This window comes from Penicillium daleae, assembly GCF_028827525.1.
Source record: "Penicillium daleae strain IBT 16125 chromosome Unknown utg000007l_segment0_segment0, whole genome shotgun sequence".
NCBI lineage: Eukaryota > Fungi > Ascomycota > Eurotiomycetes > Eurotiales > Aspergillaceae > Penicillium > Penicillium daleae.
In genome coordinates, this window is record NW_026623155.1 from 3,144,539 (window position 1) to 3,170,239 (window position 25,701).

At 52.4% G+C, this 25,701-nt stretch overlaps 6 protein-coding genes across 6 annotated transcripts; 3 read left to right on the plus strand and 3 right to left on the minus strand.

Annotated features, from left to right (window-relative positions):
* Window positions 1-1,047: 1,047 nt before the first annotated feature.
* N7458_008313 (NAD(P)H-quinone oxidoreductase) lies at window positions 1,048-2,433 on the minus strand (the record flags this gene model as incomplete). Its single annotated transcript, XM_056911695.1, has 4 exons — window positions 1,048-1,671; window positions 1,788-1,879; window positions 1,942-2,217; window positions 2,409-2,433. Coding segments are annotated over 4 exons (1,017 nt in total), but the record flags the coding sequence as incomplete, so codon positions are not given.
* A 924-nt stretch (window positions 2,434-3,357) lies between these two features.
* On the minus strand, window positions 3,358-8,323 carry N7458_008314 (DNA-binding E3 ubiquitin-protein ligase SNT2; the record flags this gene model as incomplete). The annotated part of the gene is made up of 2 exons (XM_056911696.1): window positions 3,358-7,697; window positions 7,768-8,323. 2 exons carry the CDS (start codon window positions 8,321-8,323, stop codon window positions 3,358-3,360), a joined length of 4,896 nt encoding a protein of 1,631 aa, XP_056764522.1.
* A 5,207-nt stretch (window positions 8,324-13,530) lies between these two features.
* Window positions 13,531-16,808, plus strand: N7458_008315 (DEAD/DEAH box helicase; the record flags this gene model as incomplete). Its single annotated transcript, XM_056911697.1, has 10 exons — window positions 13,531-13,863; window positions 13,890-14,360; window positions 14,417-14,599; window positions 14,653-15,136; window positions 15,186-15,357; window positions 15,408-15,569; window positions 15,620-16,066; window positions 16,129-16,549; window positions 16,611-16,725; window positions 16,777-16,808. 10 exons carry the CDS (start codon window positions 13,531-13,533, stop codon window positions 16,806-16,808), a joined length of 2,820 nt encoding a protein of 939 aa, XP_056764523.1.
* A 185-nt stretch (window positions 16,809-16,993) lies between these two features.
* N7458_008316 (uncharacterized protein) lies at window positions 16,994-18,012 on the minus strand (the record flags this gene model as incomplete). The annotated part of the gene is made up of 2 exons (XM_056911698.1): window positions 16,994-17,355; window positions 17,460-18,012. The coding sequence occupies 2 exons, from the start codon at window positions 18,010-18,012 to the stop codon at window positions 16,994-16,996; spliced, it is 915 nt and encodes a 304-aa protein (XP_056764524.1).
* Window positions 18,013-19,020: 1,008 nt separating this feature from the next.
* N7458_008317 (uncharacterized protein) lies at window positions 19,021-19,284 on the plus strand (the record flags this gene model as incomplete). Its single annotated transcript, XM_056911699.1, has 1 exon — window positions 19,021-19,284. One exon carries the CDS (start codon window positions 19,021-19,023, stop codon window positions 19,282-19,284), a length of 264 nt encoding a protein of 87 aa, XP_056764525.1.
* Window positions 19,285-19,303: 19 nt separating this feature from the next.
* On the plus strand, window positions 19,304-24,178 carry N7458_008318 (CORVET complex membrane-binding subunit VPS8; the record flags this gene model as incomplete). The annotated part of the gene is made up of 3 exons (XM_056911700.1): window positions 19,304-19,636; window positions 19,704-20,136; window positions 20,199-24,178. The coding sequence occupies 3 exons, from the start codon at window positions 19,304-19,306 to the stop codon at window positions 24,176-24,178; spliced, it is 4,746 nt and encodes a 1,581-aa protein (XP_056764526.1).
* Window positions 24,179-25,701: the final 1,523 nt, after the last annotated feature.

Consider the following 25,701-nt stretch of genomic DNA (forward strand, 5'->3'; position numbering starts at 1 on the left):
TTCCTGATCAACTGGGCTAAGTGCTCGGTGCTTAGTGCTCATCAACCCATCACTCGTCATTCCCCCCCCCCCCCCCTCCTCCAAAAAAAAAAAAGAATTTAAACTTCCTCAAAGAGTCGCACCATACCAACATCCTTGAATAATCACCCACCCACTACGACGACTCGATCGTCCGTGATTGAAGGGCGATCCCATCTCACGGGGTGGGTGACGGGCCAATGAGGCCTCCGCTACCTGCCAGCACTAATCTAACCTCCAAACCCACGCCGAAGCCGCCGAAGCAACAACCCCAAGAAGTTAGAAAACGCCAGAAACAGTCGTGCAGCCGAGCTTGGACCTACTGCCCTTGATTGGTCTCGGCTTATTGGGGCAGTTCTTAGTCCGCTTACTATCGAGCAGGGTTCATCGGTCAGGGTCCCCCAACTCAGTATCCTGGTCGGAGTATGGATCTTCATCTGGGACTACCCCGTATTATGATTATAACGTAGGAGTCCTATGAGGAAGGTAGTAAGTACTACAGTACATACTACTCCCAGACGATACGGTTCGCCACCACCGAAGTCAGGCGATGCCAGCCCCACGTCGAGCCTAAATGTACTTCAGTACTCCGTACTTTGTCCAGGACTCTCGAACCAATAAAGCCAGCAAGCCAAGTCTCGCCCCCAAAAGTTAATCGAATTTCGTTTGGCCGATTATTGTCCGATCCATCCTCCTCTGATGACCCCAATGAGAATAGTCTATCCCGAGCAGATCATTCACACCCTATTCATGGACGAGCTAGTCCGTCTCTCATCATCCGTAATCTCAAGCGCAGGGCACTGCTCTCGTCAGAGTCAGACAGAACCCCACCTCCACCACCACAACCCCCTCGACAAATAACGAGAAACAAAAACCAAGCTTGAATCAGCCAGACTTGGATCGTCAATTCATGAACCGGAAAGATATTCATCATTCTAACCCAGATTAACTGTGATATCAAAAGACATGATTGTTCAGTCAGAGTATCAATCAATCAATCAACTAACCAACCAACCACTCCTACTGACCCCCCACAACGCAAATAATCTTCCCCTTGGTCCGATTACTCTCCAACAACTGATGCGCCGCAACAATCTCCTCAAACGGAAACACCTTCTCGACAAACACCTTGAACGTCCCATCGCAAAACTTGGGCAACGCATGCTCAACCAACGTATCCCTCAACTTCCCCTGATACTCCACATCCCGACTCCGCAAGGTACTCCCCTCAACCCGAAGCCGCTTATACAACAACGGCCTAATATCCACTCCTTCCGGCAACTTACCACCCCCCATAAGACCCAGAAACACCACGCGTCCATCCCGCGCCGCAACGTTCAAGTCACCCTGGAAATACGGCGCACCGATAAAGTCAACGGTGAGGTTCACGCCCGCGCCGTTGGTAAGCTTCTGGAGTTCGCCGGCCCAGTCATCCGTCTTGTAGTTGAAGGCCTTGGTGACGCCCAGTTCTTTTTCGAGGAAGTCGATTTTCTCTTGCGAGCCGGCGGTGGCGTAGATGGCGGATGCGCCTTCGGCTTTGGCGAGTTGGATGCCGGAGATGGAGACTGAGGAGGCGCCGGCGTGCCAGAGGACGGACTGGCCGGGTTTGAATTCGCCGACGAGGAAGAGCGCTTGGGAGGCTGTGATCCAGGTCTGGAATTGGGACGATTAGAGAAACCGAGATTAGCACCAGGTATCGTATCGTATCGTTATCTCGGGGGTGTAAATCGTAGACTGTAGCAAAAAATTTTTTGTAGGAATGAGCGTACCTCTGGTATACCAGCAGCCTCCTCCCACGAAAGCTGCTTCGGCTTGTGAACGAGCATCTTCGTCGAGACGACGATATACTCGGCATAAGCGCCTAATCCCGCCATCGTGAGCTTGACCGACATCCCCCCATCAACATCATGAAGAATAACATACCACCATACGCCAATCCAAACACCTCCTCCCCAGTCTTAAACCCACACTTCGCAGCAGCAGCCTCATCACCAAATCCCTCAATAACACCGCTAAACTCCACGCCCATCGTCTCCGGCGCCTGAGGCGGCAGCGGGTACAGACCCTCCCGCTGCAGCAGATCCATACGGTTCAGGCCGAAGGCGCGGATCTTGACGAGGGCTTGGCCCGGGGCGGGGACGGGCTTGGGGATGTCGGAGACGTGCATGGCTGTGGCGGGGCCTTTGCCGCCTTGGATGGCTGGTGGGTGTTAGCATATCTACATGGATGTGTGGAAGGGGTGGAAGGAAGAGCGATTGGGGTCGAAGATGGTAGATAATGCAGGCGAAAGGGTGAGAGGGGATTGGGGTTGATGCTTGATGCTCCGTTTGATATCCGCGATATACCTTGTGGGGGGATACAATGGAGGGGTTGAATTGGAGATGACGTACCGATCGCGCGCATTGTGGTGGTCATTCCTTTTGTTTTGTGTGGTGGATATGATCGAGAGGGTAATTTTGAGGGTGCGAAAGTCCAAGCTGCAGGATCTTATCTCTTATATATCCTGCGGGTCTCAGTAGTGTATTTGGGAAAGCTTGGGAAGCTTCTTGGAAAGCTAATGACGCTTGCAGCGGGTGAAGCGTGACGTGAATTTGTCAGCCTTCAAAAGTCCGTCGGCGTTGGATATCCACACTTGCAAACCCAGTCCTTCAAAAGTCGCGGGTCACGGTTAATCGGCAAAGTCAATTTTTCTGCCGAGGTGCCGACTCGTGAAAGATTGAAGGTTCAATTACGAAGAGATGGAAATCAATTATGAAGCTAAAGAGTGGAACGTGGAAATAGAACGCCGAGTAAGAGATGGTAACAAATGTATTTCAATTCTTTCTAGCCGTGAGAAAACGGCCAATGTTAATGGTAATAAATCAAATCATCATGGTTGTCAACGATAAAAATAAATGTCACCAGCCTCGTTACTCCATGCGACCCACGATCCCACCCTAGTCCATCCCATCCAGTGTAGTCCAGCCCATTGTAGTTCAAGGACACCACCGTTGCTTTTCCAGCCGTACCAAAAGACGCCGAGAAGATGTCAGACAAAGGAAAAGAAGCGGGTGAAAGTAGGAGAAAAGTGAAGAAAATAGAAGTGATAGAGGGGGCACCAAACGGACAAAAACACATTCAGGGAAATATGAGCAGTCAAGATTGAACCAGAAGAGACGCCACACTGGGGTATTCATCCGATCTGGCTTAAGAGAAAATGAAAAGAACAAAATCCTGGGCATTTTGGAAGTCAACACCAGACGCGAAAATGCAAAACAAGAAATGAAAAAGACATGAAAAATTAGCTATCATACAAGTCGATGCTACGCTCAGAGAAACATCAAAGTGCCAAAGGACAGATCACGAGAGAAGATTTTTGAGTGACGGACTCGCACTCGCTCCAGACCCAGTACTCGTGCCATTTATGCCCGAGTGTCGCCGAGCATTGGGAGCTCCGCCGAGAATGCTAGCCAGGGATTGCGACGAGTCTACTCGAGTCGGAGAAGTAGGCCCGCGCGGGTCGAGGCGAGCTTGGGCGGATGGGGGTGAATGGGAAGGAGCCCCCAGATCACGCTCCCCCGAGTACAATCGTGGAGGCGGACCTCCGTTCAACGCACTGAGAGCAGTCTGAGGTGAACGGTTAACGGTCGCTTGTACGATCGGCGGAGATACAGATGCCGGGTACGCCCGCGGCGGCTGTGAGAGATGCGGTGATCGAGCCGACATGGGAGCATAAGGGCTCTGATGAGCTGGATACGCCTGCGTCGGGGGTGGCGGAGGAGGTCCAGTGCCGAAAGGAGATGAAGAATGGCCTGTCGGATGAGCTGGTGGGTAGCTACCTAAGTGATGGGGAGGAGGAGGCCCCGCAGGATACCCAGCTGGCGACATGCCGTTGCGGACATCGGGGCTGCGACCGGCTCGGTCATACCCCGGATACCCGGAAAGAGCACTGTGAGAATGAGCCGGAGGTAGAGGCCGTCCAAGAACGCCCGTTGGGGGAGGATGCGAATGTGAATGCGCCACAAAGGTGTGGCCGAGACCAGGACCGTGAGCATTACTCTGAGCATGGCCATTGTGACCAGTGGCCATGCGTGGAGCTGAGAACATTGCAGGGCGCGGAGCCGAATAGGGCGAGGGCCGGGGCTCAGGCGCAGGCGCAGGCGCAGGCGCAGGCGCAGGCTCAGGCACAGGTGGATGCTTCAAGTGGCACTTGTGGCATTCGTAGGTCATCTCCCCAACGTCTCCGTTGGATTGCGCAAATGATAGACGACGAGAGGGGAACGATGGGCTATTGGAGTTGAGGCCGACCCCATTCGGCGTAAATGGAGCTCGAGGATCGCCACGTCGTTGGCTAGGCCACCATCTAGGACTGTAATCTGTTGCGCATCGCACACATCGTCGGTTTGTCGATACCCCGGTCACATGCTTGGGCGCAGCTGCATGCTCCTCCGTGTCAATATCCATTTCATCCGCGGCATCCTCAGGAGCAGGGTGAGGCTTGTGGGTTTCTTTGGTAACAGCCGCTAATCCAGTGATTGTCGAAGTCCGTTGGTGGACCGCCCCGTTGCCGTGATGGACGGGAGCTGTGACCGATTGCTGCACGTATGCTGCCTTTCGAGAGGTTCCGGTCAATGTGAGATCAGCTTGCTTGTATGTTCGAGCGAACAGTTGGAGTGCATTGAGGCCATCCGAGCCTGCTGCTTCGCCAATATCGTGAACGGTGGCTGACACAGTGTGGCTGGGACAATAGATGACAGGTGTAGCAACGCCTAGCTCGGTGCCCAGACGGATAGTCTGTACATTGTCTTTGCGAGTGCTCTTCACAGGGGTCACGTCAAATCCCAAGCGGTATCCTGCTTGGAAGGCGCAAGCAATATGGAAGTAGGTATTGCAGCCAACGAAATGGCAAGGCACGCAGGCCCCCTTGGAGGACTTGCAGATTTTGCACTCCTCGCGCCACCTATCCTTGGGGATGGAACCAAAGCCTTCGGCGGGCTCCAACTCCTTGGCGTCCCCGAATTTGATTTCGGGGGTCCAGATGGAGCACATAACATGAGCCCAGTTGTTACCGGCGGTGCGCTTCAGAGGCTCCCGAGGGCCGACGGGTTTGCCAACAGCTTCTTGGCGTTGGCGATAGAGCTTGATGGCTTCGGTGACCATCTCCTTTTCGAGTCGCTCCTTCTCCTTGTCTCGATCAGACTTCTTCCGACTAGTGTTCTTTGTGGTTTCCATCAGATCATGCTCGGTGTATGTCACTGGGCAAAGAACACATTCGTAGGTGGTCGAGATCGAGGGGCTGCGGTCGTTAGAGCACATATCGCAGAGCCACTTATTACCAGCCCGGAATGGCGGCACTCCGTAACAGTTGCGGTGAACGGTCAGCCGACAATCTCGGCACGAGAGATGCTCGTCGCCAGATGGCTCGACCTTGTTACAGATTGCACACGGAAGAGTCTTCGCCCTGGGTGGATCAGGAACAACGGGCGGCCCGTCAGCAGCGACCTTCTCGACGCCAACCACCTTCTCCTTCTTCTTCGGCATGGGCTCAACCGATGTCGGTGTGGAAGTGGTTGTGCTTGGAACGTCCGAACGCGGCTTCTTCTTGTCCAACTTGCTTTCCTGCTGCAGGTGAGGATTGATGTCGACAGGAATTCCAATGGAGGATGCAGTAGTAGCTGTGAGGCTGCTGATAGTAAAAGGGGTTTCAGTGGCCACGATCATCTGGGCCAGCAACTCCTCGTCAATGCGCCTCCTCCAGGACTTGTTGCCGCTAGCTGCAATTCTCTTCCCGACTTCATCAATATCCTCGTAATGAATGGCGTATTTCCGCCACAGCAAGGCACAACGAAGGCAGAGAGAGACTGTGAGCATGGGTCCCTTATCTTTCTTGGCAGAAGGGTCCGAAGGTACGGTGGTGCCAGGTGGGACTAAAGGAGCGCGTCGCCACTGTCGAGAGCTGCGAGTCAGGCAGAATTTGCACTGGAACCCACGTTTCAGAGTCGCCGCTTTCTCATTGTCAAAGGCAGAATCATCGTGATCATCGGCGACGTCGTCGAGCAGCTTAGAGGTCGCAACACTCTGCCGGCGGACCTCCTTCTTGCCTCGTCGGCCTTCGTAACTGCCCCAGATTTGCCGACCACGGGGAGTCTTCTTCCACATATAGTAGAATCGCACAATCTGGAAGTGTGGGACAGTCTTGACATGCTTGGTGATATTGCGCCATTCCGATCCATACTTGGCCACACCTTGTTCGAACAATTTCAGCTCCTCTGGTCGAAGGTGGGGCTCCTTGAGATCCTTATATTTGTTAACCTTCTTCAACTTGGCAAGAGCGGCGTCGGCATCGAAGCCTTCGGAATAGAGCAGCTCAATCGCCTTGTCCAAAAAGTTGGTGGAAGTCTTCTCAACTCCAACATCCGGTGCCAGCTCTTTGGCGCGTCGCATGTAATCGTCAATAAAGGCCTCCCTGTCTGCAGGACTTAGATGAGAGCCGGGCGCGTCGTCTTCGCCTCGCGTGGGGAGCTGCTCTGCAGTCGGCATCTTGAAAATAAGTTCGGCAGTACGTCCCTGCTTTGCATTGGTGATGGCGACAGGTTCGTCTTCTCCGCGCTGAATATAGCCTGGTGGTGAATCCTGCACCCATTTGGGCCGAGTGGCCTTTTCTTGTTTCATGGCCTCCATTACAGCCTTGGGTGCAAGCTTGGCACCGCCCGACTGTCTTGAGTACTTCTTTTTGAGCTCCATAGGTTTCACATACTCAACTGGGCGTCCAGGCCAGGGGTTGACGATCGCCTGGTGTCGTGGCCCGAGTCGAGAACTGGCACGAGGGTAAATCCGGTCATCGTAGTCGAGAGCATCCTCCACGCGGCAATGCATACCCAGATAACGGTATGGCCACATCCGTGCCTGTGCCATCTGCTCTGCGGTTTCTGGCTGAGGCATGGAGTCCTCAATGGCGGCTGGGGTACTGACTGAGGTTCCGTTGGCGACACCATTCGCATGGTGCTCTTCCTCCTCCTCCATAACCTCGTCCTCGCCTTCCCCTTTGGTCGCGCCAATGATCGGCGTGTTGCGGGCTTCCAGTTTGCGCTCCTGGGCGCGACTGCAGGGTGCACAAGCCCAAGCAAAGCCACGGGCGGGCTTCTTCGTGAGCGCAGGTCGAACGCAGGACATGTGATACGTCGAGTGACAGACTGCACAATCCACAGACTCGGCATTTGCGGCGAATAGGTGGCAACGCTTGCACGTCTTCACGGCACCCGTCAATTCCTTGCTCTTGCCCATTTCCACCAGGATGAACTTCCAGCGATCATCCAACACGCGCTTGACGTTGGGCGGCACATTGATCACATCTTTCGTCGGGATCACATCGTACAGGCGGTGAATATAACGATCGAACATCTTGTCATACCAAAACGCATCTCGCGTCTTTTTATACGCGGTCAGGTCGTCGATCTCGGACATATGGCGAATCTGACATTTCCCACGTAACGACGACAGGGGACATGTATCCGAATGCATCGACGCATATACAAGTCGGGTGTCGGCGCTGTGGCGCTGGATGTCGCGGGGACGATAGTACCAGTTTACCCGCAACGCTTCAATCACACCCGACTCTTTGGTTTTGGAAGGTAAAAGCTCCATGATTCGAGCCAGGTAGTATGGCTCACCAGGAGGTTCACAAATCAAATATACATGATCTATCAAGTTGTCAGCTTGGTGGAATTCGGGCATAAACACCAAAATACCACGAGAAAAGTTCGGGCTCACCATTTACGGCAAATGTGGTGCCATCGTCTGACTGAATTTGGCCATCTTTGAGGTGTGGGCCGGAGGCCTCAAAGCTCATCATATTAGTGAAAGAACCGCTGTCAGAATCCCCCGGCGCAGCCGTGAAGACTCTTTTGGCGGGATTTCCGCCGCTGGTGGAATTGGAATTCGGCGTGCTGGCAGGCTGCTTGCGCTTCCGTGCCGAGCTGGTCCCATTGACGTCGTCGGGACGCGCCGAGAAGGACGAAGTGCCGGGGATGGATTCTTTGGGCGCGGGATTAGCGGCGCCATTTGTCACGGTCTTCCGTGGTTGCACCGGCGAGGACTTCTCGCTGTCGGATTTGGAGCCGTTTGGAACGTTGTTGTTCAGGGCCACGCCACTATTGCGCTTGTTTCCAGGCTTGGCGGGGGCGACATCAAAGTCCATTTCGATGTCCCGGTCCTCTGCGTAGTTAGGCCGAGGAGCATTGCGGCCTCTAGATCGTGTCCCATACGGGGCTGCGGCGGAGGCGCTGGCCGGGTCGGCTACAGGCTCCGGAGAGTTGCTCGTGGTCATTGAGTACGAGTCTTAGTCATCCACGGCAGGACATAAGACAAGGACCAGGCGAGAGAGATTGATGTGCTTGGCCAGCAAGCGATAGACTGTGGAGGTTGGTCAGTATTGCGCCTGAATGGTGGACGGTGGATGGTGGATGGTGGATTGGGGGAGGAAAGATGAGAATGGGGGGTGGATGGTGGAAAAAGAGACGATGGGAAGGGAAAGGTAGGGACAAACACGCTATCAGACGTGGCGCGGATGCATGGACGTGGATGGTGCGGGTGGTATGTGGAAATGTGGAAATGTGGGAACACTAAAAGGACCGGGGGGCGAAAATCTCGAAAACGGCGGGTAAATGAATGGGATATGGCCAAGGGGAAACACGAACGGGAGAGAGAGAGAGAGAGAGAGACAGTATCTAGGGGGAAGATGAAGACAGGAAGAAGATTGGATTGGGGAGAGAAGAGGAAAGAAAAAGAAAAAGGCAGGCATGGCGGGCACCCAAGAAGTGGACCGTGTCAGATCTGATTCACTGCAGGGGTTTCTGCCTTCGTGGGAACGCTGGTGATCGTAGGGCGGGCCCAAGGCAGATACACAGATAGGCAGAGAGCGAGATCCAGTACGGCAAGATGGGGGGGGGGAGAATGGGGACAATGGGGATGATATTTTGGGGATTTGGGGTAGAAGCAGGATCGCATAAGATGGGAATATCAGAGAGACGAGGGCCAGCAGGATACGAGGATCACTCATCAAGGGCAATGATAGTGACGGGAGGGATCGAGACCAAAGGGTATCATGTATCATGCCCGTCCGATACCAAGACCATTGGAGCAGATCAAGATATCGGCATCGGGACACCCCACAAAGACGAGTAAGGAAAGTAGAGAAGTACCTACCAGTAGACCGATGGAACGTAGGGGCCAGCAAAGTGGGAGAAGTTGAGGCGCGAGATGGAGGGTGAAGGGAAGAACCGATCCAAAACAAATTGGAGAGTAATAATGGAAAGGATGGGAACCGTTTGGATGGAAGAAACAAGTCGGGAAGTAGGAGACGGGGACGGATTGTATGAAGGAGAAAGATGGAGAAGGCTAGAAAGGCGGGCGATGGATATCGAGGGAATAATAATGGGAGGACTCTGCAGAAAGCAAGGATGTGGAAGGAAAAGAAGAGTATGGAGGGGGAGAGGGAGAGAGAGAGAGATCGGGGCGAATCTGGAAAGGTGCACGATGGAAGAGAGGATAATAGAAAAGGGAAAGGGAAGAGAGAAGGGTTGATGATGGAAAAAAGCGTCGAGGATCCCGAGCGTGCCCCTAGTCCCGATATGTTAATATGACGGATCCTCACCACTCGACCCAAGGACCCCCGACCAAATCGGCCTGTGATTCAATTCGCCGCCCTTTTCCCACCCAGTCCTGGGATGCCAGACTTGGTCTGGAACGAACTGTATCTCTTGGGCTGGGTCACTACGAATTCCATCTCGACGGAACAACACTCTGGGGGATGCATGCGATATTCACCTCGAAGGGGGGGGGCCAGCAACTCTATCGGGACAGTCTACCAGACTAACAAGGTAAACTGAACGGGCTAACGGGCGACCGGAGATCTCTTGACCAGGACCGTTGGAGAAACCCGTAAAAAGGCCACACATACACACACTCTCTCTCTATCCCTAGTCTTGAACGGGTACGCAGGACAAGGTATCACATCCCGATTATGAATACTTCGTATAAGGCCGCAATAATAACTTGCCCGGTGAGGACTGGCCTGACGGTTCATAACTCCAGCGACTAATTAGTTCATTACTCTAATTATCTTGTTTATATAATAGGGCCAGTGATGAGAAGCGGCCCCAAGGCCGTCAAGAATGAGGAATGCCGTCACGTAGGAGGCGCGTATGGCCCGACTGGGAATTGGGTCCGGGTCATTGGATAGGATCATCGGTATTTCTATTTCCCTTCGCTCTGCTCCATAATTGATCACCTCTGTCCCTCCGGAGTTTGGATGATCATGAATTATCCCGTATAACGTCCTTTGCCAGGCCGTACGATCTCTCTATGCACCCGTGCCATATTTTGGCCCCTGTTGTGTGAGGTCGGGTTTGAGCTCGACGACTTGCAGGCCCATCCCGTGGTGGGTTTTCCGGGGGGGTTATATACATACCGATCGACAAGAGCAGGACCATCATCATGCATCGATGGCGACTCGGATATCTCTCGGTGGATAATCTAGTCCCCATGTCCTATTTAGAGATGGAAATTGGAGGTTTTACCTATGTTATCAGGGCAAGACGAAGCGAGCCGAGGAGAAACGCCCATACCAGATTATCGGACACAGGTTGTGGTAAAGAAGCGTAGCGTGGTGGGCAGGTGCACTAAAGCACAAAGGGCACTAGGCGCTTGGCTAGGCACTGCGACTCCACGATCCCTGCGGGAAAAATAAAATTACAGGCCACGCTGGGAATATTACGATCTTTACCGCGCTGGACCTCCCGTACTGTGGGTTTGGCTGGGGCCGCCATACCAGCCTTGATTTGTCTTGTACCACCACGTCGTCTCATTCACCGCAAGCGAGCACGGGTTTTCCATGTCCCCTCGTCCCCCTTGGGCAAAGGAACGAAGGAACCATATCGAATCATATCTGTAGTGAGCAATTATTATAGGCATGGTCGCTTGGTACAGTAGGTATGTATCGAGGAAGATATACCAGGATCCCTCGATTCCACAACTTACTTTAGCGACTGCCTAGGCACTTCTATGATTGCGTAGTTGTACGTTATTCCCACGATCGTCCAGGTGTGACGCGGAATGCTGGGGACAGTGCAGAGGAGTGGACAAAGACGATATCGTCATCTTAAATAATACATAAGATCCAATATGGAATGCCACGCCCCAAGTTGATACGAAAATTGTATAGCCGCCCAGAGAAAACGAGGAGTCGAACAAATAAGCAAGAAATCAAAGAGAAGAAACAGAAAAAAAAGAAATGAAAAAGAAAGAGAAAACTGGAAGCAAGGGAAACGGATGGTTCGTGCCGGTCACTATCGAAATGCCGACCAACAGGACGAACGGCAAAGGAAGATTTCATCCAGTCGGATCACAGGATTATAAAGTAGGGCAGCGAAAACAGGCATCATAAAGAAAGGAGGCAAGAAAAGTACCTTCCAACATCATCATCATCCATTATTCAAATGCCCCGTATTCTCTTTGTTTAACCTTGACAAAGTCCCAATTACTGAGAACAATAATGTTCTCTTTTCTCTCCCTAATTTAAACTTCTACCGCCCACTCGGTCCAATGACGATCGAAGGCGCCCAGTAATACTCATCCGTCGTTGGCCGAGGATGATTTGCTCCCGGCGGCTGTTGCGTGTCGCCACCTTGCTTCTGGTAGGCCAAAGCTCCAGAACGTGCTGGGCACTGGGGCTTAGAGCCCAGAGGAGGAGCGGGGAGTTTGTTGGATAGGGTCTTACCAGAGATAGTAATATTCTCCATCGGACTTAAATCGGAGGATAGGGCTGGGAAACGGTAGCTTAGCATAGGTCGGCCGAAGAAGAATTAAGATACCATGACTGAGTAGTACAACTGGAGTACATATGATCAGAGAGTACCGTAAGCTGAAAAGCCGCGATCGTATTTGGTTCCTGGGAGTGCCGGACGCTATCTTGTGATGCAGGGTGATCAGACCTCTCCGGGGGGTAATTATTACATACCTATACGGGACGCTCGCCGCTTAATCCGTCCTACTACTACGGAGTACTTTGGACGCACACGACACCTACAAAGAGGGTCATTGGTAACTCTAGTGTGATTCGGCCACGTTGTTCTATACAGCCTAGAGCTCAGTCCAACCAAAGGAGGTTACCGTAACTCCACTTGACTTGCTAAGTGGTTCCTGCTTACTGAATTCATCGATGGTGTCAGCTCGCTCAGCGTAAGATATATAATTAGGGTCAATATTCCTTACCTCTTCATCGGCCACCCACATTCCTCCGCAATGCATATCGACAACCGGAATTCCAGGCTGTCGATCCACATATGGTCTCTTATCTCTCGATTGGTATATTGCAAATTATACCGTGTTTGGGATGAAAATTTTGTCCCCACACGCGCCACCAGCATTTTAAGTAGGGACGTTTTTTTCCAGACCCGCCGTCGACCCGACGCGACCGGGTCTCAGAAGGAGAATGCGCAAGCCGACCATAACCGGACTTTCCAGTGGTAGGAACCTAGAGCTTACACACAGACTATATGGGTAGATAACGACTGAGAATATGATTGAGTGGTTCATCAATATAGACATATATACATCCTCTGGCATTTGATCAATGCAGATGCAGAGTCAACAAAATCATTGATGTTGAAACTGGCAAGCAGAGCAAGGCTGTGGGGCCCGGTGGAGTCGTCGGACGAATGTTCCTGCGGACGGCCATCAAGCTAAGCCATGCGTCAATAATCAGTGCTCTCTACGATAAAGTCATGCACTACTACATCGTCAAATTATGTCGTGCAAGGGGTTACTTATTATGGCCACCAAAATCAAGTCCCGAATGATTTTGGTGCTAACTCATCGCACCTTGAACCTTAGGTCAGAACTCGACCTACTGTAATGGCATGAGTAATAATGTTCAATATTGCAATGGGCAATTATCCCAGTTCCGGTAGGGAACAATATTAATATATTGCTAATAGGCCACTCCGCCCATTTTTGGGTTAGTACAGTATATGTATGTAACATCGAGGAATACATAAGCCGCCTCAAAGGATGACCGCTAAAAGATCTGGGCGTAGGAACATAGTATAGTGCCTCTGGCAACATATGTTAGCCTTATCTCCATAAAAAGGGGGCTCTTTTCTGAGCCCTAAAATTTCTTTCAATGGGGAGATGTGTCCTACAAAATTTGATATAGCGAAGTGTGCCTTTAACAATAATGTACTCATCGTTGGGCCACTTCCATGAATAATGGATCGAGGTTTCGGGCTTCCATCAAGGTGGAACCGTCTAACCTCACGGGTTGGATTCAGGAGCAGTCGATTACCTAATCACATTGTAGGCCCCCGTGCATCGTATATGCCTGAGGCAGGCCTGCCTGACCAACGCGATGATCGCGTCGACTTCAAATAAAACCAATGAACCAGAAAAAATGGACGATTTCTCATGACGGCAAATCCTGCACAGAGAGACAAAAACCACGCAACTAAGCCTCCATGAACGGCACAAGCCTTCGGCATGTCGACATCGGGCCAGCCGCCGTTCCAGTCGCGCGGGTTCGAGACCTCGATTGATATTGCCCGCCGCCAGACCTATCAAGTAGCGCCAGTCGCAGGAGTTAAAAGAACATCATCGACGAGGTCCCCCGAGCCTCTCAAGCTAGAACAAGGAGCGTCTCACCATACGTTCCAGCACAAACCCAGAACCCTCGTGGATGACATCCAGGAATCAACGCCTTTGGAGTCCGCTCGAGCCTCACTCGCCAGTCTAAACAGATTCCATCCCAGCAAGATCCGCCCAGGTCCAGGTGCGGGCGCACCAGATCCCGAAGAGCCCAGGGATGGGCAAAGGGTGCATCTGCCCCAGGCGCCAGCCAGAACCCTCTTCTGTCCCTCACAAACCCCAAGTACGGGTTGCCGCCGGCACTGACGGCCAATTTTGCCGCTCTAGGTGTGAAGAATATCTACCCATGGCAGGCATCGTGTCTGCTCGCAAAGGGTCTACTCTCGGGTGAGCGGCACCTGGTCTATACGGCCCCCACCGGCGGCGGAAAGTCCCTAGTCGCCGATGTGCTGTTACTAAAACGCATTATTGAGAATCCTGGCCGCAAGGCGCTCCTGGTACTGCCGTATGTGGCGCTGGTACAGGAGAAGCTGAAATGGGTGCGTCGGATTGTCGAGGGCGTGGAGAGGAATGTGCCTGATGATGGTGAGGACCATAATGCGTCGTTCCCACGCAAGCGATGGAAGAAGTTGCAGAAGCAGATTCGGGTTACTGGGTTCTTTGGTGGAAGTCGGACAACGGCGACTTGGGCGGATACCGACATTGCGGTCTGTACAATAGAGAAGGTTTGTTGCCAAAGGATGATTGAACCTGCTGATCTGTGTTCTGATGTATGTCCTAGGCCAACTCTTTGATTAATACTGCTATCGAGGAGTGTAGCATCGGAGAATTGGGTGTGGTGGTGCTCGATGAGCTGCATATGCTTGATGATGAGCATCGAGGATACCTCTTGGAGTTGATGGTCACGAAACTGCTATTGCTCCAGCAGGACATCCAGATTGTTGGCATGAGTGCAACGCTATCCGTGAGTGTTTCATTTGATTGTTCAGTCAATGGCTGATTACTGACAGACAATAGAATACGGAGATGCTTGCACAGTGGATGAATGCAAAGTTCTTCATTTCTACATACCGTCCAGTTCCTATTGATGAATATCTCGTTTACGAAAATGCTATTTACCCAGCAGCAACTTCGAGGCAACTATTCCAGACGGCATCCAAATTGACAACCGCGAATTCAGCTTCATTGCATGACTCGATTCCTCCGCAAAGACTCATTGATGTTTCTGAATACAAGGAGCTTAGTAACGCTGCGACCAACTCCATGGTGGCATTGGCCGTTGAAACGGCTTCTGCGGGCTACGGCGCATTGGTGTTCTGCAGTAGTCGCGCAGCGTGTCAGATACATGCTGCTACAATCAGCGAGGCAATGCCCAGTATTTCCCCAGATGAGACGGAAGAGCTGAGCAAGCGTTTGGATCTACTTGCAGAGTTGCGAAGTCTCGCGTGTGGATTGGATCCAGTCCTGGAGAAGACAATCATCAAAGGAGGTGGATTCCATCGTAAGTGATTCTTTTCCTTCTAAACTTGAAATCTAATTGACAACTGGAGATGCTGGCATGACCACCGAAGAGCGGGAGTTGATTGCCCAAGCATACGATCAAGGTGTACTGAGAGTGCTGGTTGCTACGTGCAGTCTTGCTGCTGGGGTCAACCTTCCCGCTCGACGGGTTATCATCAATGGAGCACGGATGGGCCGGGAGTTGGTCGGGCCCGCAATGCTGTATGTGCTAATCCGTATGATGTCGCGATAAATTTTACTAACAATGATAGACGGCAAATGTGCGGACGAGCTGGTCGCAAAGGCAAGGATGATACGGGCGAGACGTATCTGATTTGTATCAAGGCTGATTTGGAAGCCGTGTGCGAATTACTCGACGCTGATATGCCTGCCATCGAGAGCTGCTTGGCACCCGAGAAAAGAGGCTTGAAAAGGTATTGTCATCACTTCAAGAGCTCCATTTCCTTTCGCTTACAGATTGTAGGGCCCTCCTTGAAGCTATAGCAACGGGTTTAGTATCCGGCGGCGAGGCCATTAAGGACTATGTGCGCTGTACACTTCTCTACCGCACCCTCGACAAGAAACTCGTATATAGCATTATGAATTCCGCTTTACAGGAGCTGATCAACGAGGCTCTCATTGTCTTCAAAGAGGATGAGTCTTATGAAGCAACACTGCTGGGCCAGGCAGTCGTTGCCTCAGCCTTCTCCCCCGAAGATGGGCTCTTCGTGCATGAGGAACTCAAGCGTGCCTTACAAGCATTTGTCATGGATGGTGACATGCACATATTTTACATGTTTACACCATTCCAAGTTGCTATGAATACCCCGATCGACTGGCCGATATTCCGCGATCAGCTGGACCGGTTGGACGAGAGTGGCCTTCGAGCGCTGCAATTTGTTGGCGTACAGCCAGGATTTGTCAACACCATGTTAGTTTCCCTTTTTCCACCCTTCTCCAAGCTGAACAAAGAAAACCTCATCGAAGATCTAGGGTCCAATCGGGGGCTTCTCTCAAAGAAAATACACCAGCCCAACAGAAACAAGCCCGTATATACCGGCGCGCCTACACAGCCTTTCAACTTCGTGACTTGAGCAATGAGGTACCACTCTCCACGATTGCAGCCCGATACCGCATTCCCCGTGGCACGGTCCAGACCCTCGCCCAGCATTGCCATGGCTTCGCTGCCGGTATCGTCAGGTTCTGCCAACGCATGAATTGGGGCATGATGGCGGCTGTGCTGGACCATATGCGGGACCGGCTAGAAGCTGGCGCGCGAGCGGACCTGCTGGAGATGGCACAGGTCACTTTCGTCAAGAGCTGGACGGCACGCTGCCTAAGAGAGAATGGGTTCCTGAACTTGAGAGCCCTGGCGGAGGCGGATCCGAAGGATTTAGTCCCAGTGCTTATGATGGTATGTGCATGTGGTTGATTTGATCATTTGAGACGGACTGCTAATTTACGAGGACCTCTAGGTCAATCCGCGCAAGACTCAGAGGAATCAGCCTTATCCTACCGAAGCAGAGCGGTATGCTGCGAAGCTATTGGTGAAGGCGGAGACGATTGTTGCCTCTGCGAATAAGATATGGGGTATGCTTGAAGATTATCATATTTGAGGGGACGATTACTGACAGTTTATAGAGCGCGAGATGCAGGTTGAACTGGAGGAATGAACGTGCTCATTGGACAGAATATTGGCATTTGGCATAGAGAGATCGCGAGCATAGTACCAGACAGCAGACCTAGGGAGCATTGGCGCTTACATAGATATCCCCATTATGAACATGAACATCAGATCCGACGAAATCCAAACTTGAAATGATATAGACATTGCTGAAGATCATTCTCCCAGCAGTCCTTAAAACCCATTCAACTCATTCTGAGCCTCGATAACATTTCCCTTGTCCACAAAATCCAACAGCACGGCATTCGGCGCCCGGCTATATAGTCCCTCGCATTCTGCCGCCTGCGCGCCGATACTACCCTTACCAGTCGCCGCATTCGTTGTGCTTGCAGCCCCGCGGTCTGGGATCTTCACTCCTAAAATGTCCACGTCGAGGAAGTGATTGACAATGTACATCCGGCCGGAGGCGGAGGCCCCAGAAGGTCGGTCGATGCTGCAGCTGGAGAAGCTCGAATCGGTAACGTCGTAGGGGGTCTCAAAGTAGTAGGCGAATTCATCGAGGATGTAGTTTACTTTGCTCGTGTCGGCGCCGTAGTCTATGATGCAAAAGTGATGTTAGGATAATGAGGCTTTACAGGCAAGTGGGAAACGACACAAGGGGTTTGTCCTGTTTCCAGAGGAACTTGGGACGTTAACAGACCTAGGAAAACTACTAGTCTTTTCCCGCTTGAGATCAATTCGCCGATTGTTGGCCAGTCGCCAATCGGCAACGGGTTCGCCGATGGCACAAATGCGTAGCTATCGATCCCGCTGCTTGAGAAGGCGCTGCCAAACTCGGTGATATTGACAGAGTCACCATTTGTGAGCAGGAGAGTGACAACTTCGTTCGCATTGGCATCTAGGAAGCTCTTCACAGTACTGAGGAATGACTCCAGGGTCCCCGCATCTTCCAGTAGACAAGACGTGTGACACAATTCCAATTCGTCACCTAGAAGCGAGTGGTGTGTTTGCGCTTGGAGGAAGCGAATACCCATTTCCAACTGCGCCGTAATATCAATGTTCTGGTTCTGCTGGGGAAGTTCTCCCACAAATGCAGAGTCATGCGAGCCCACGAAGGTGATATTGGAGTAGGACCGTGAGCATAACTCTGATCGCCCGTTGCAGGTTGTTGCGTCGGCTCGGGGGACTACCTCTGCTGTCAGGGTCCCAAGTACTGGCCGGAGAAGCACTAGGACACCAAGCAGAGGTCGCATTATTCGGGTAAAGGGGCTCATCGTATGTGGTCTTTGCGATACACCAGGAAGAGTTACGATGAGGTCTTGACAGTCTGAGGTGAAGCAACAAAGACGATGTTTCCCAGAGCGTGTCGAGTTTCTCTTTAAAGAAGTTTAGAGTGCTAAGCGCCCCCTCAGGACCGTCCTACCTCCAATAGGACATCGTGACCGATATATTGGCGTGGCCAGAGGTCATGTAGACCCCCCTCTGAGGGGAGAAGTGACCAGAAACTCCCCAGCATTCCACATGCCGACGATCCCTAGCCAGAAAGGAGAACACAGGTTCTAAACAAGATCACAACCTCATGGTCGCGCGGACCGTGATGATAGGACATGGGAGCGCGAACGCCCTTGTGACTCGATGTAACCGCATGTCCGGCGGGATGACAAGACAGCATGTAGGTTGGCAGGGGTCGATGGGAGGGAGGAAGCTTAGCTGAGGGGATGAGCTTTCCCATTTACCGATCTTGGTAACGGGCTGCAGCGATGGATGAAGTCATGAGCTTCGCTGCGGTCGCATTTCGGGCTGGACGGCCCCGCCCAATGATGGTGTAGGATGGGTGCAGGAGGATTTGCAAAGGCGGGACTCCGATGCACTGGAGATGTGATGCGCATCGGGGCACATCCTGGAATGGGACGTGTGCTCGGAGGCGGCTGGAGATGGCGAGCCACTGAGTGGGTTGAGGAGGCGCTAGAGAGTGAATCATAGAAGATACACTCTGTCCAACGAGTTCAGATCGGCTTGCAGGAACCATCTTCCATCCATGTGTGTGTGTTCGTCACATGTGTAGTTTAGTTCGTACGACGAGCGGTGGGCAACGATAGTCGGAAGCTTGAAGGACTCGACGGTGTAATAATTTTGTTTTCTGAAGACCTCGACATTTGATCCCTTGCATAAGAAATTACAAAACATTTAGTTTATACAGGAATAGAAGAGAATCTACTGTAGAAATAATGGAATAGAAAGTAGAGCTCCATCATCAATCAATGCCAAAGCCACTTGTGGCTGAGGCCCTCCGCCCCCCCCCCCAAAAGCGTCCGACGGGCCGAACCAGGCAACCGGAGCTGCTCTCGACTCTTCGCGATCTCCACATGTTTACGTCCGAGCTCGAACCCCCTCCTCCGTTCACACCTATCCGCATCACCTCCGCTATCATCAGCACATCTCTTGCTCCGATCGAATCGCCTACCCTATCGGAGCACCCAGCTGGTCCGGCCACGCCTCACTCCCTGACCCGCCTTCAGCAATGATCACTCGGAGACCTTGCTCATGAGCTCGATGGCTGAGGGCAGTGAGGGCTGGGCACGAGAGGATGAGCTTGATCTGGGCCAGGATGAGCACGACCTCCAAAACCCCGGTCATGATGGCTCCCTCGATTATGATTATCCGGGGCCTTCCCCACAGAAGCCGGAGCTGGTGGAAGCGGAGGCGGAGGAGTTGGACACTATAGACAATGCGCAGGACGAGGCATCTGAGAAGACATTGGAAGCAAATGGCCCTCAACTACCGCAAACTCCGCCGCTCAGGCAAGCGCCAGTGAATGCGACCCCGGGAAGTGTAGATGAGACAGCTTCAACCCCCGATGATACCCCGTCTATACATGTGAGTGGCTGCGACTTGGGGATTTGGGTGCGCTTCGTTTGGATGGGCGTCTTATTGATGACTTTAGGGTTCTATTCTGTCTTCCCGGAGCAGCAGTGCATTGGCTCTTCGGAGTTCACCACGAGTCAGCCCCAGCCCAGCCCACCGTCCATTTGACCTTCGTTTCCAGTCCCGGTTATCCTCGTCTCCACTTAGCGCATCGCGGTCCGGCTCTCCATTTCTAGCACATCTACACTCCCGACAGTCATCAATTACGAGCCAAGTTTCACCAACCCCGGAATCAGACAATGAAGTACCACCGAGCCCGTGGGATGTCGTGCGATGGACCAAGTTGCGGAAAATCACTGGGCAGGCTTTCTCGGAGATTGGGAAGCGCAACTTTGGGAGGCCGACCTGTCTAGCGGTTTCAACATCAATTGTGATTGGTACATCCAAAGGAATTATCTTGGTCTTCGATTATCAGCAGAGCTTGAAGACGATTATTGGAACTGGTACAAAGGGTTTGTTTATGGCTCAACTACCTTGACACTCTTAGGGGCTATGCGATACTGACACGTAACAGCTGTTGAGTGCGGACCCGTCACCTCTCTGGCCTTATCGGCTGATCATTCGACTGTGGCTGGTGGCCATGAATCCGGCGATATCTTCACCTGGGAAATCGCACGGTCCGCGCGACCTTTCCTCCACATGCCTCCAATCTCAGTAAATCAAGTCGAGACCCGATCATCCGATGGTCATATTGCAGGCTCGGCAGTGATACATGTGGGCTTTCTGGGAACACGGCGCACGGCGATCGTGTCTGCAGATACGAGAGGAATGGCCTTTTCGCATTTGGCAACGCGAGGTACAGGCTCCCTTGGACGGACGGTCAAATCCACTCGAATCTTGGGTCGATATCCACAAACTGCACCGGAGGAGATGCGTAAACGAAAGCCCAGCTCTGTACTAGCGTTTTCTCCTCTTCCGCTTGGGAACGTGGAGCAACCGTCTGATTCATTGGGCCTTGTTGCCATGTTGACTCCGTATCTCTTGGTTATCGTGTCGACTACCCCCGTCGCTCGAACGCAGCATAAAGCGCCGCGCCCTAAAGAAGTTCCTGCACATAGTGCTATGACTGGCGCTCTGGCTTGGTTCCCGGCGATCCGACTGAAGGGCAAAGACAGTCAAACTTCCAACACGAAGCTTGTCTATTGCTGGTCGAACGTCTTGACCGTGCTGGAAGTGACTGAAGCAGAGACGGATGAATCTGTGGACAGAGACCGACCGCCAAGTCTTGTTTTCCGAGCCCGCAGCAGATGGAAGGCGGATGAGGCCATCGTTGCCGTCCAGTGGCTCAGCCGCTCTGTGCTAGCAGTGCTTACAATCACCCAGCGCCTTCTTATTGTGGAAGACTATACTATGCATGTGACAGACTCCATCGACCTCGCAAACCGACATATTTATCACACCGACCTCTTTTCCTCACAACTCCACAACTTGGTTGAGCAACTCGATGAAGAAGACACATCCATGCACGGCGTGGTTGCGGATGCCTTCTACATGAGCTTTCGGTCCTATAAAGGGCGTTTGTTCCTACTTGGTTATAATGAAGCCCAAGTCGGCAACCTTTCAAACTGGGCCGATCGCCTTTTGGCTCTAATGGAGGCAGGTGATTTCATCAGCGCTATACGTTTGGCGACTTCATACTACACAGGAAGCGCAGAGAGGCTTACTGTCGGCCTTCCCGAAGAGGACGGCTTGAGGCAGCCGATTGTTCAAGAGAAGCTGCTTGAGATGATCTCGGCATCCTTGAAATATGCCTTCGGTAGCAATGCTGAAGCAAGCAATGAGCAGCTGGAGAATCAGCAGCTCGAGGAGCTTGCTGAGGTATCTGTGGCTGCTTGCCTCCATATGCTGGATGAGGAGTTTCTGTGGGAGGAAGTGTTCACTTGGTACGAGGAGCACGACTCCGCAGGGGTCTTCTTGGACGTCTTGGAGCCACGTATCGTCGACGGAACCATCCGGTCTCTCCCTCCAACTGCAGTCAAAGCTCTCATCAACCATTTTATCGTTACCCATTCCGCTGGCCGACTAGAGGAGATCATCTGCCTTCTCGATACAACAACAATGGACATTGACCAAGTCACCACCCTTTGCAAGCAGCACAACCTATACGATGCATACATTTATGTCTGGAATCGCTGTTTGATGGACTACGTGGGGCCTTTGGAGGAACTTTTACGTCTGATCCCCTCTCAAACGGAGGAGCCATTGGTCAACGGAGACTATGCTATTGAACTGAAAGGTCACGCGAACGCGATGAAAATGTTTCCCTACCTGTCATTCGTCTTTACTGGCCGCATCTACCCTACGGGCGATGAAATGGATGAAGCCGAAGCGTTACGAGCTAAAACCTCATTATATCAATACCTCTTCTCGGGCCACCTGTCTGGCACAGGGTCTACAAATTCCTCTAATGAGGCTGGATCATTTGTCCAGCTGCAGGCTATGCTCAAGTTCGATGCATCGAGCTTCATGAGCATGCTCAACGAGGCGTTTGAGGACAGTTTTTTGAATGAATCCGAGTCTGAAGAGGCTCCCGCGTCCGGGGTGTCGATCAATCGGCAGTACCTGATTAGCATCCTGCTTCAAGTTATGGACGCCTCGGTCTTCGCCAGTTCCGATACCATTTACCTGGACATGTTTGTTGCACGCAATCTTCCTAAATACCCACAGTATATTCTTCTTTCGGGCACCACTCTGCATCAGGTGCTTGTACGGCTGTGCCAGTATCCGGAACAGGATATGGCCGAGGACTGCGAGTTGAGCGCGGAATACCTGCTCTCTTTCTATCATCCACCGGACGTTCAGAGCATGGTGCCACTCTTCAAGGAGGCGAGATTCTTCCGTATCCTGAAGTCAACATATCGCTCGGAGAAACAGTATCCCCAGTGGATCCTGACCTATCTGGATGATCCGCATGACAAAGCGGCTATCTTTACAGCTCTACATGACTGTCTTCGCTCCGGCTCGGGGCTTGGTAAGAAGCAGAGGCGGGACGTGATTGATGTAGTCAAGCAACATGCTAAGGAGATTGCCGCCATAGATGTGAAGCGAGCTGCACAGGCAATGCAGGATCTGGCGCCCGAGACTCACTCCTCATTCCTACATGTATTGGAAGATGATCCATTCAACCAATACCAGTATCTTCAAGTCTTGGTTGAACCCCAAGGACAAATCGGCGAGAACCGACCCGCTTCTTCGGTTGAGAATTGGATGATTGAACGATATGTGCAGCTTCTGTGCAAGTACAACCCATCCCATGTCGCCGACTTTGTCGATGGCCTGCGGGTAGGAGACATTCATCTGGAAGAGCTTCTTCCATCCATTGAGGAGAGCGGGGCCATAGATGCCGCCGTTATCCTGCTCGCTCGACAGGGCCAAGTGCGGGCTGCCTTGGATCGCCTTGTAGCACACCTGTCCACGCTGGAGTCGGGCCTAGTCGGTATTCTTCAGAGTGTGGGTGAGGCTCCGGATACTGCCAACACGGCTGAGGCGATCGATGACCTTCTTGAATCTCTGAACAAGTACGCTGGAGTTGGAACATGGCTCTGTCGGGGCCAGACCAAGACAGCGAAGCAATCAAGGGCGGCCACCAATGGCCAAAAGGGGGTCCCACCGCTTGAACAGCCCCTAGCCTTTGATGAGACACTCTGGCTGGATCTCATCGAGGCCGTGGTTCGCATCGCAAGCAATGTCTTTGCCCTGATGCGGAATCATCAGATCAAGGATCTTGAATCAACATCGCCCACCGTCTCCCTGAGTGAAGACACTGGTCGCTTGACAGTCTCCTTCCGCGCGCTCGTCCAGCAGGTTTTCACCTCGCTGCTCGCTAGCACCGTGAAAGGCGGCAGTCAATCAACCGGCGAACGCACCGACCTTTCCTTCCTCCGCATCCTGCGCGCCTTCCTCACCCGCGCTGCCAGCTGGTCCCCGTCCCTGCTCGAGCTGCGCGCCGTTCTCGCTTCGGTCTTCTCCGCCTATTCCTATGAAAAGTCCCTCCTGACGCTGGCCAACGGAATGCTGGACCGCGACCTGTTCGTACATGTGGACGAGGTCACCCGGCTGCGGCAGCACGGGTGGCGCCCGCGCGGGCAGGTTTGCGAGATCTGCCGGCGGCGCCTCTGGGGTCCCGGTGTGGGCTCCTCGCAGTGGGCCTCGTGGGAGCAAAGGCAGACTAGCGAGCACCAGCGTCGTATTGCTAAGCGGCTTGAAGAGGGTCACGATCCTGCGTCCGAGAGGGGCAAAGGAAAAGCTGCTGCTACGCCTCACTCGGTCGGCCACGGACATGATTCCCTGGTGGGACCGGGGACTGGGGTGGATGGGGAAGGGCATCCCACTGAACCGGTGGTGGTGTTTTCCTGCCGACATCTCTATCACCGACAATGTGTTCTAGATGCCATTAGTGGGCTTCATCGACCCACAGGTGCACACGGCTCGGCTTTTCGACGCGAGCATCCAGACTGGCCGGTAGCTGAATTGTTCTGTCCGGCTTGTATATAGCAACGATAGCGCATCTTTTCTACTCTACTCTGTTCTTTCTTTTTTTTTTAATGTGACTCTACTTGTTCCTTTTCTCATTTCCCTGTGTCTGTCCTCATTGGAACGGTATCTCTATAGGTGGCATTTTGCGTGACGAATGGGGTGGATGTGTCATATAGTTCATTTCCTCCTGGAATCGAATCATCTCTTCGAACGAATCCAGTCCATACCGACGGTGATCAGTCTGTTCATCCTCCGTAATCATTTTATTCCTACCTTACTTAGGTAGACCTCGGGGCTCTACTCTGTTCTTGGACTGGCCCCGTAGCCGATGACCTGTTTAGGGATCTCGTAGTCACATACCATGAACAGTCGTCCAAATAAACGTCTCCTGATTCAGTCTCATGCCCGAAATGCCGAGAATGCATACTACATGGACCGGGATCCCTGTCCTTAACAACCTCCTGGCTAACCAGGTACGGGGTGTGCTGCTTGTTAGTCAGTTTCTTAGTTTGCAGGGGGCGGGGAAGGAAGCAAGTCACAATGACCACCTTGGCGGTAACTAATCCCTCCTGAGGAAATACGCTCCGAGATCGTCAGACTAGTTTGATCTACTTAATCTGCGACGCGTGCCTATTGTCCGTGTCGGGTCGCATCACAGGAATGCTAGATCGCCTGTCGGGCCCCATGCCGAATGGGATCAGTCTCTAGCTTAAACTATTGTCCGAAAGGGGTCAATCGAGGGTCGGATATCTCGGGGAGACGACCGATGTGACTGTAGTCTGTACATCTGATGCTTCGGTAGGTTTCGCTGCGTGCCGGTATATTGCGATCATCGTGCTTGTTAGACCAGGGGCGAGTAGGGTGGTAGTCCGTAGCGGATGTGGGATAGTGTATAGTGCTAGTGTATGCTTCTACTATTAAAGTGTTTTAGGACAGGAGAGGTCAAGGAAGGTGGGCGCGTAGCAATTGAGACACATAGTATGGTAGTATGGAGTAGTGTAACAGATAGGGCAATGAGCCACAGACTGATAGATTCATCACCCAGCTTACCGTCAGTACTTTTCTTATTGAAAATTTCTATTGTACAAAGTAGACTCCTACTGACCAAGCATCCATAGTCTAGATTGTCCTGAACAGGTGGAAAATAGGCAAAATGGGAATTGCTTCACTGTCTCGATGGGCAAATCGGCCTCGTTCAGACCAGCTTTTCATATTTCCGTTTTCCTTTTTCGCCTCGAACCATGTCGACCTCCTCTCATCTCTTCCTCTGCTGACCGTCCAGTGCGAAAGAACCATGGAACTCCCACCTAACCCCTTGAAGGCAAAATGATCAGAATAAATTTTGAAGCCGAAAACCCGAAAATCAAAAGGGGAGAAAATGCTTAATCGGAGCACAACCTCGCTGAACGATTGGTGGATCGATGCCTTGCCACCGCGATAGACCAGTGTGATTGGACCGGCCTTGCACCTGAGCACAACCAGTGACGAGCCTGCAACGGTCAAGACCAGCCAGGGATCGACAACTCCCAGCGGCAGACTGA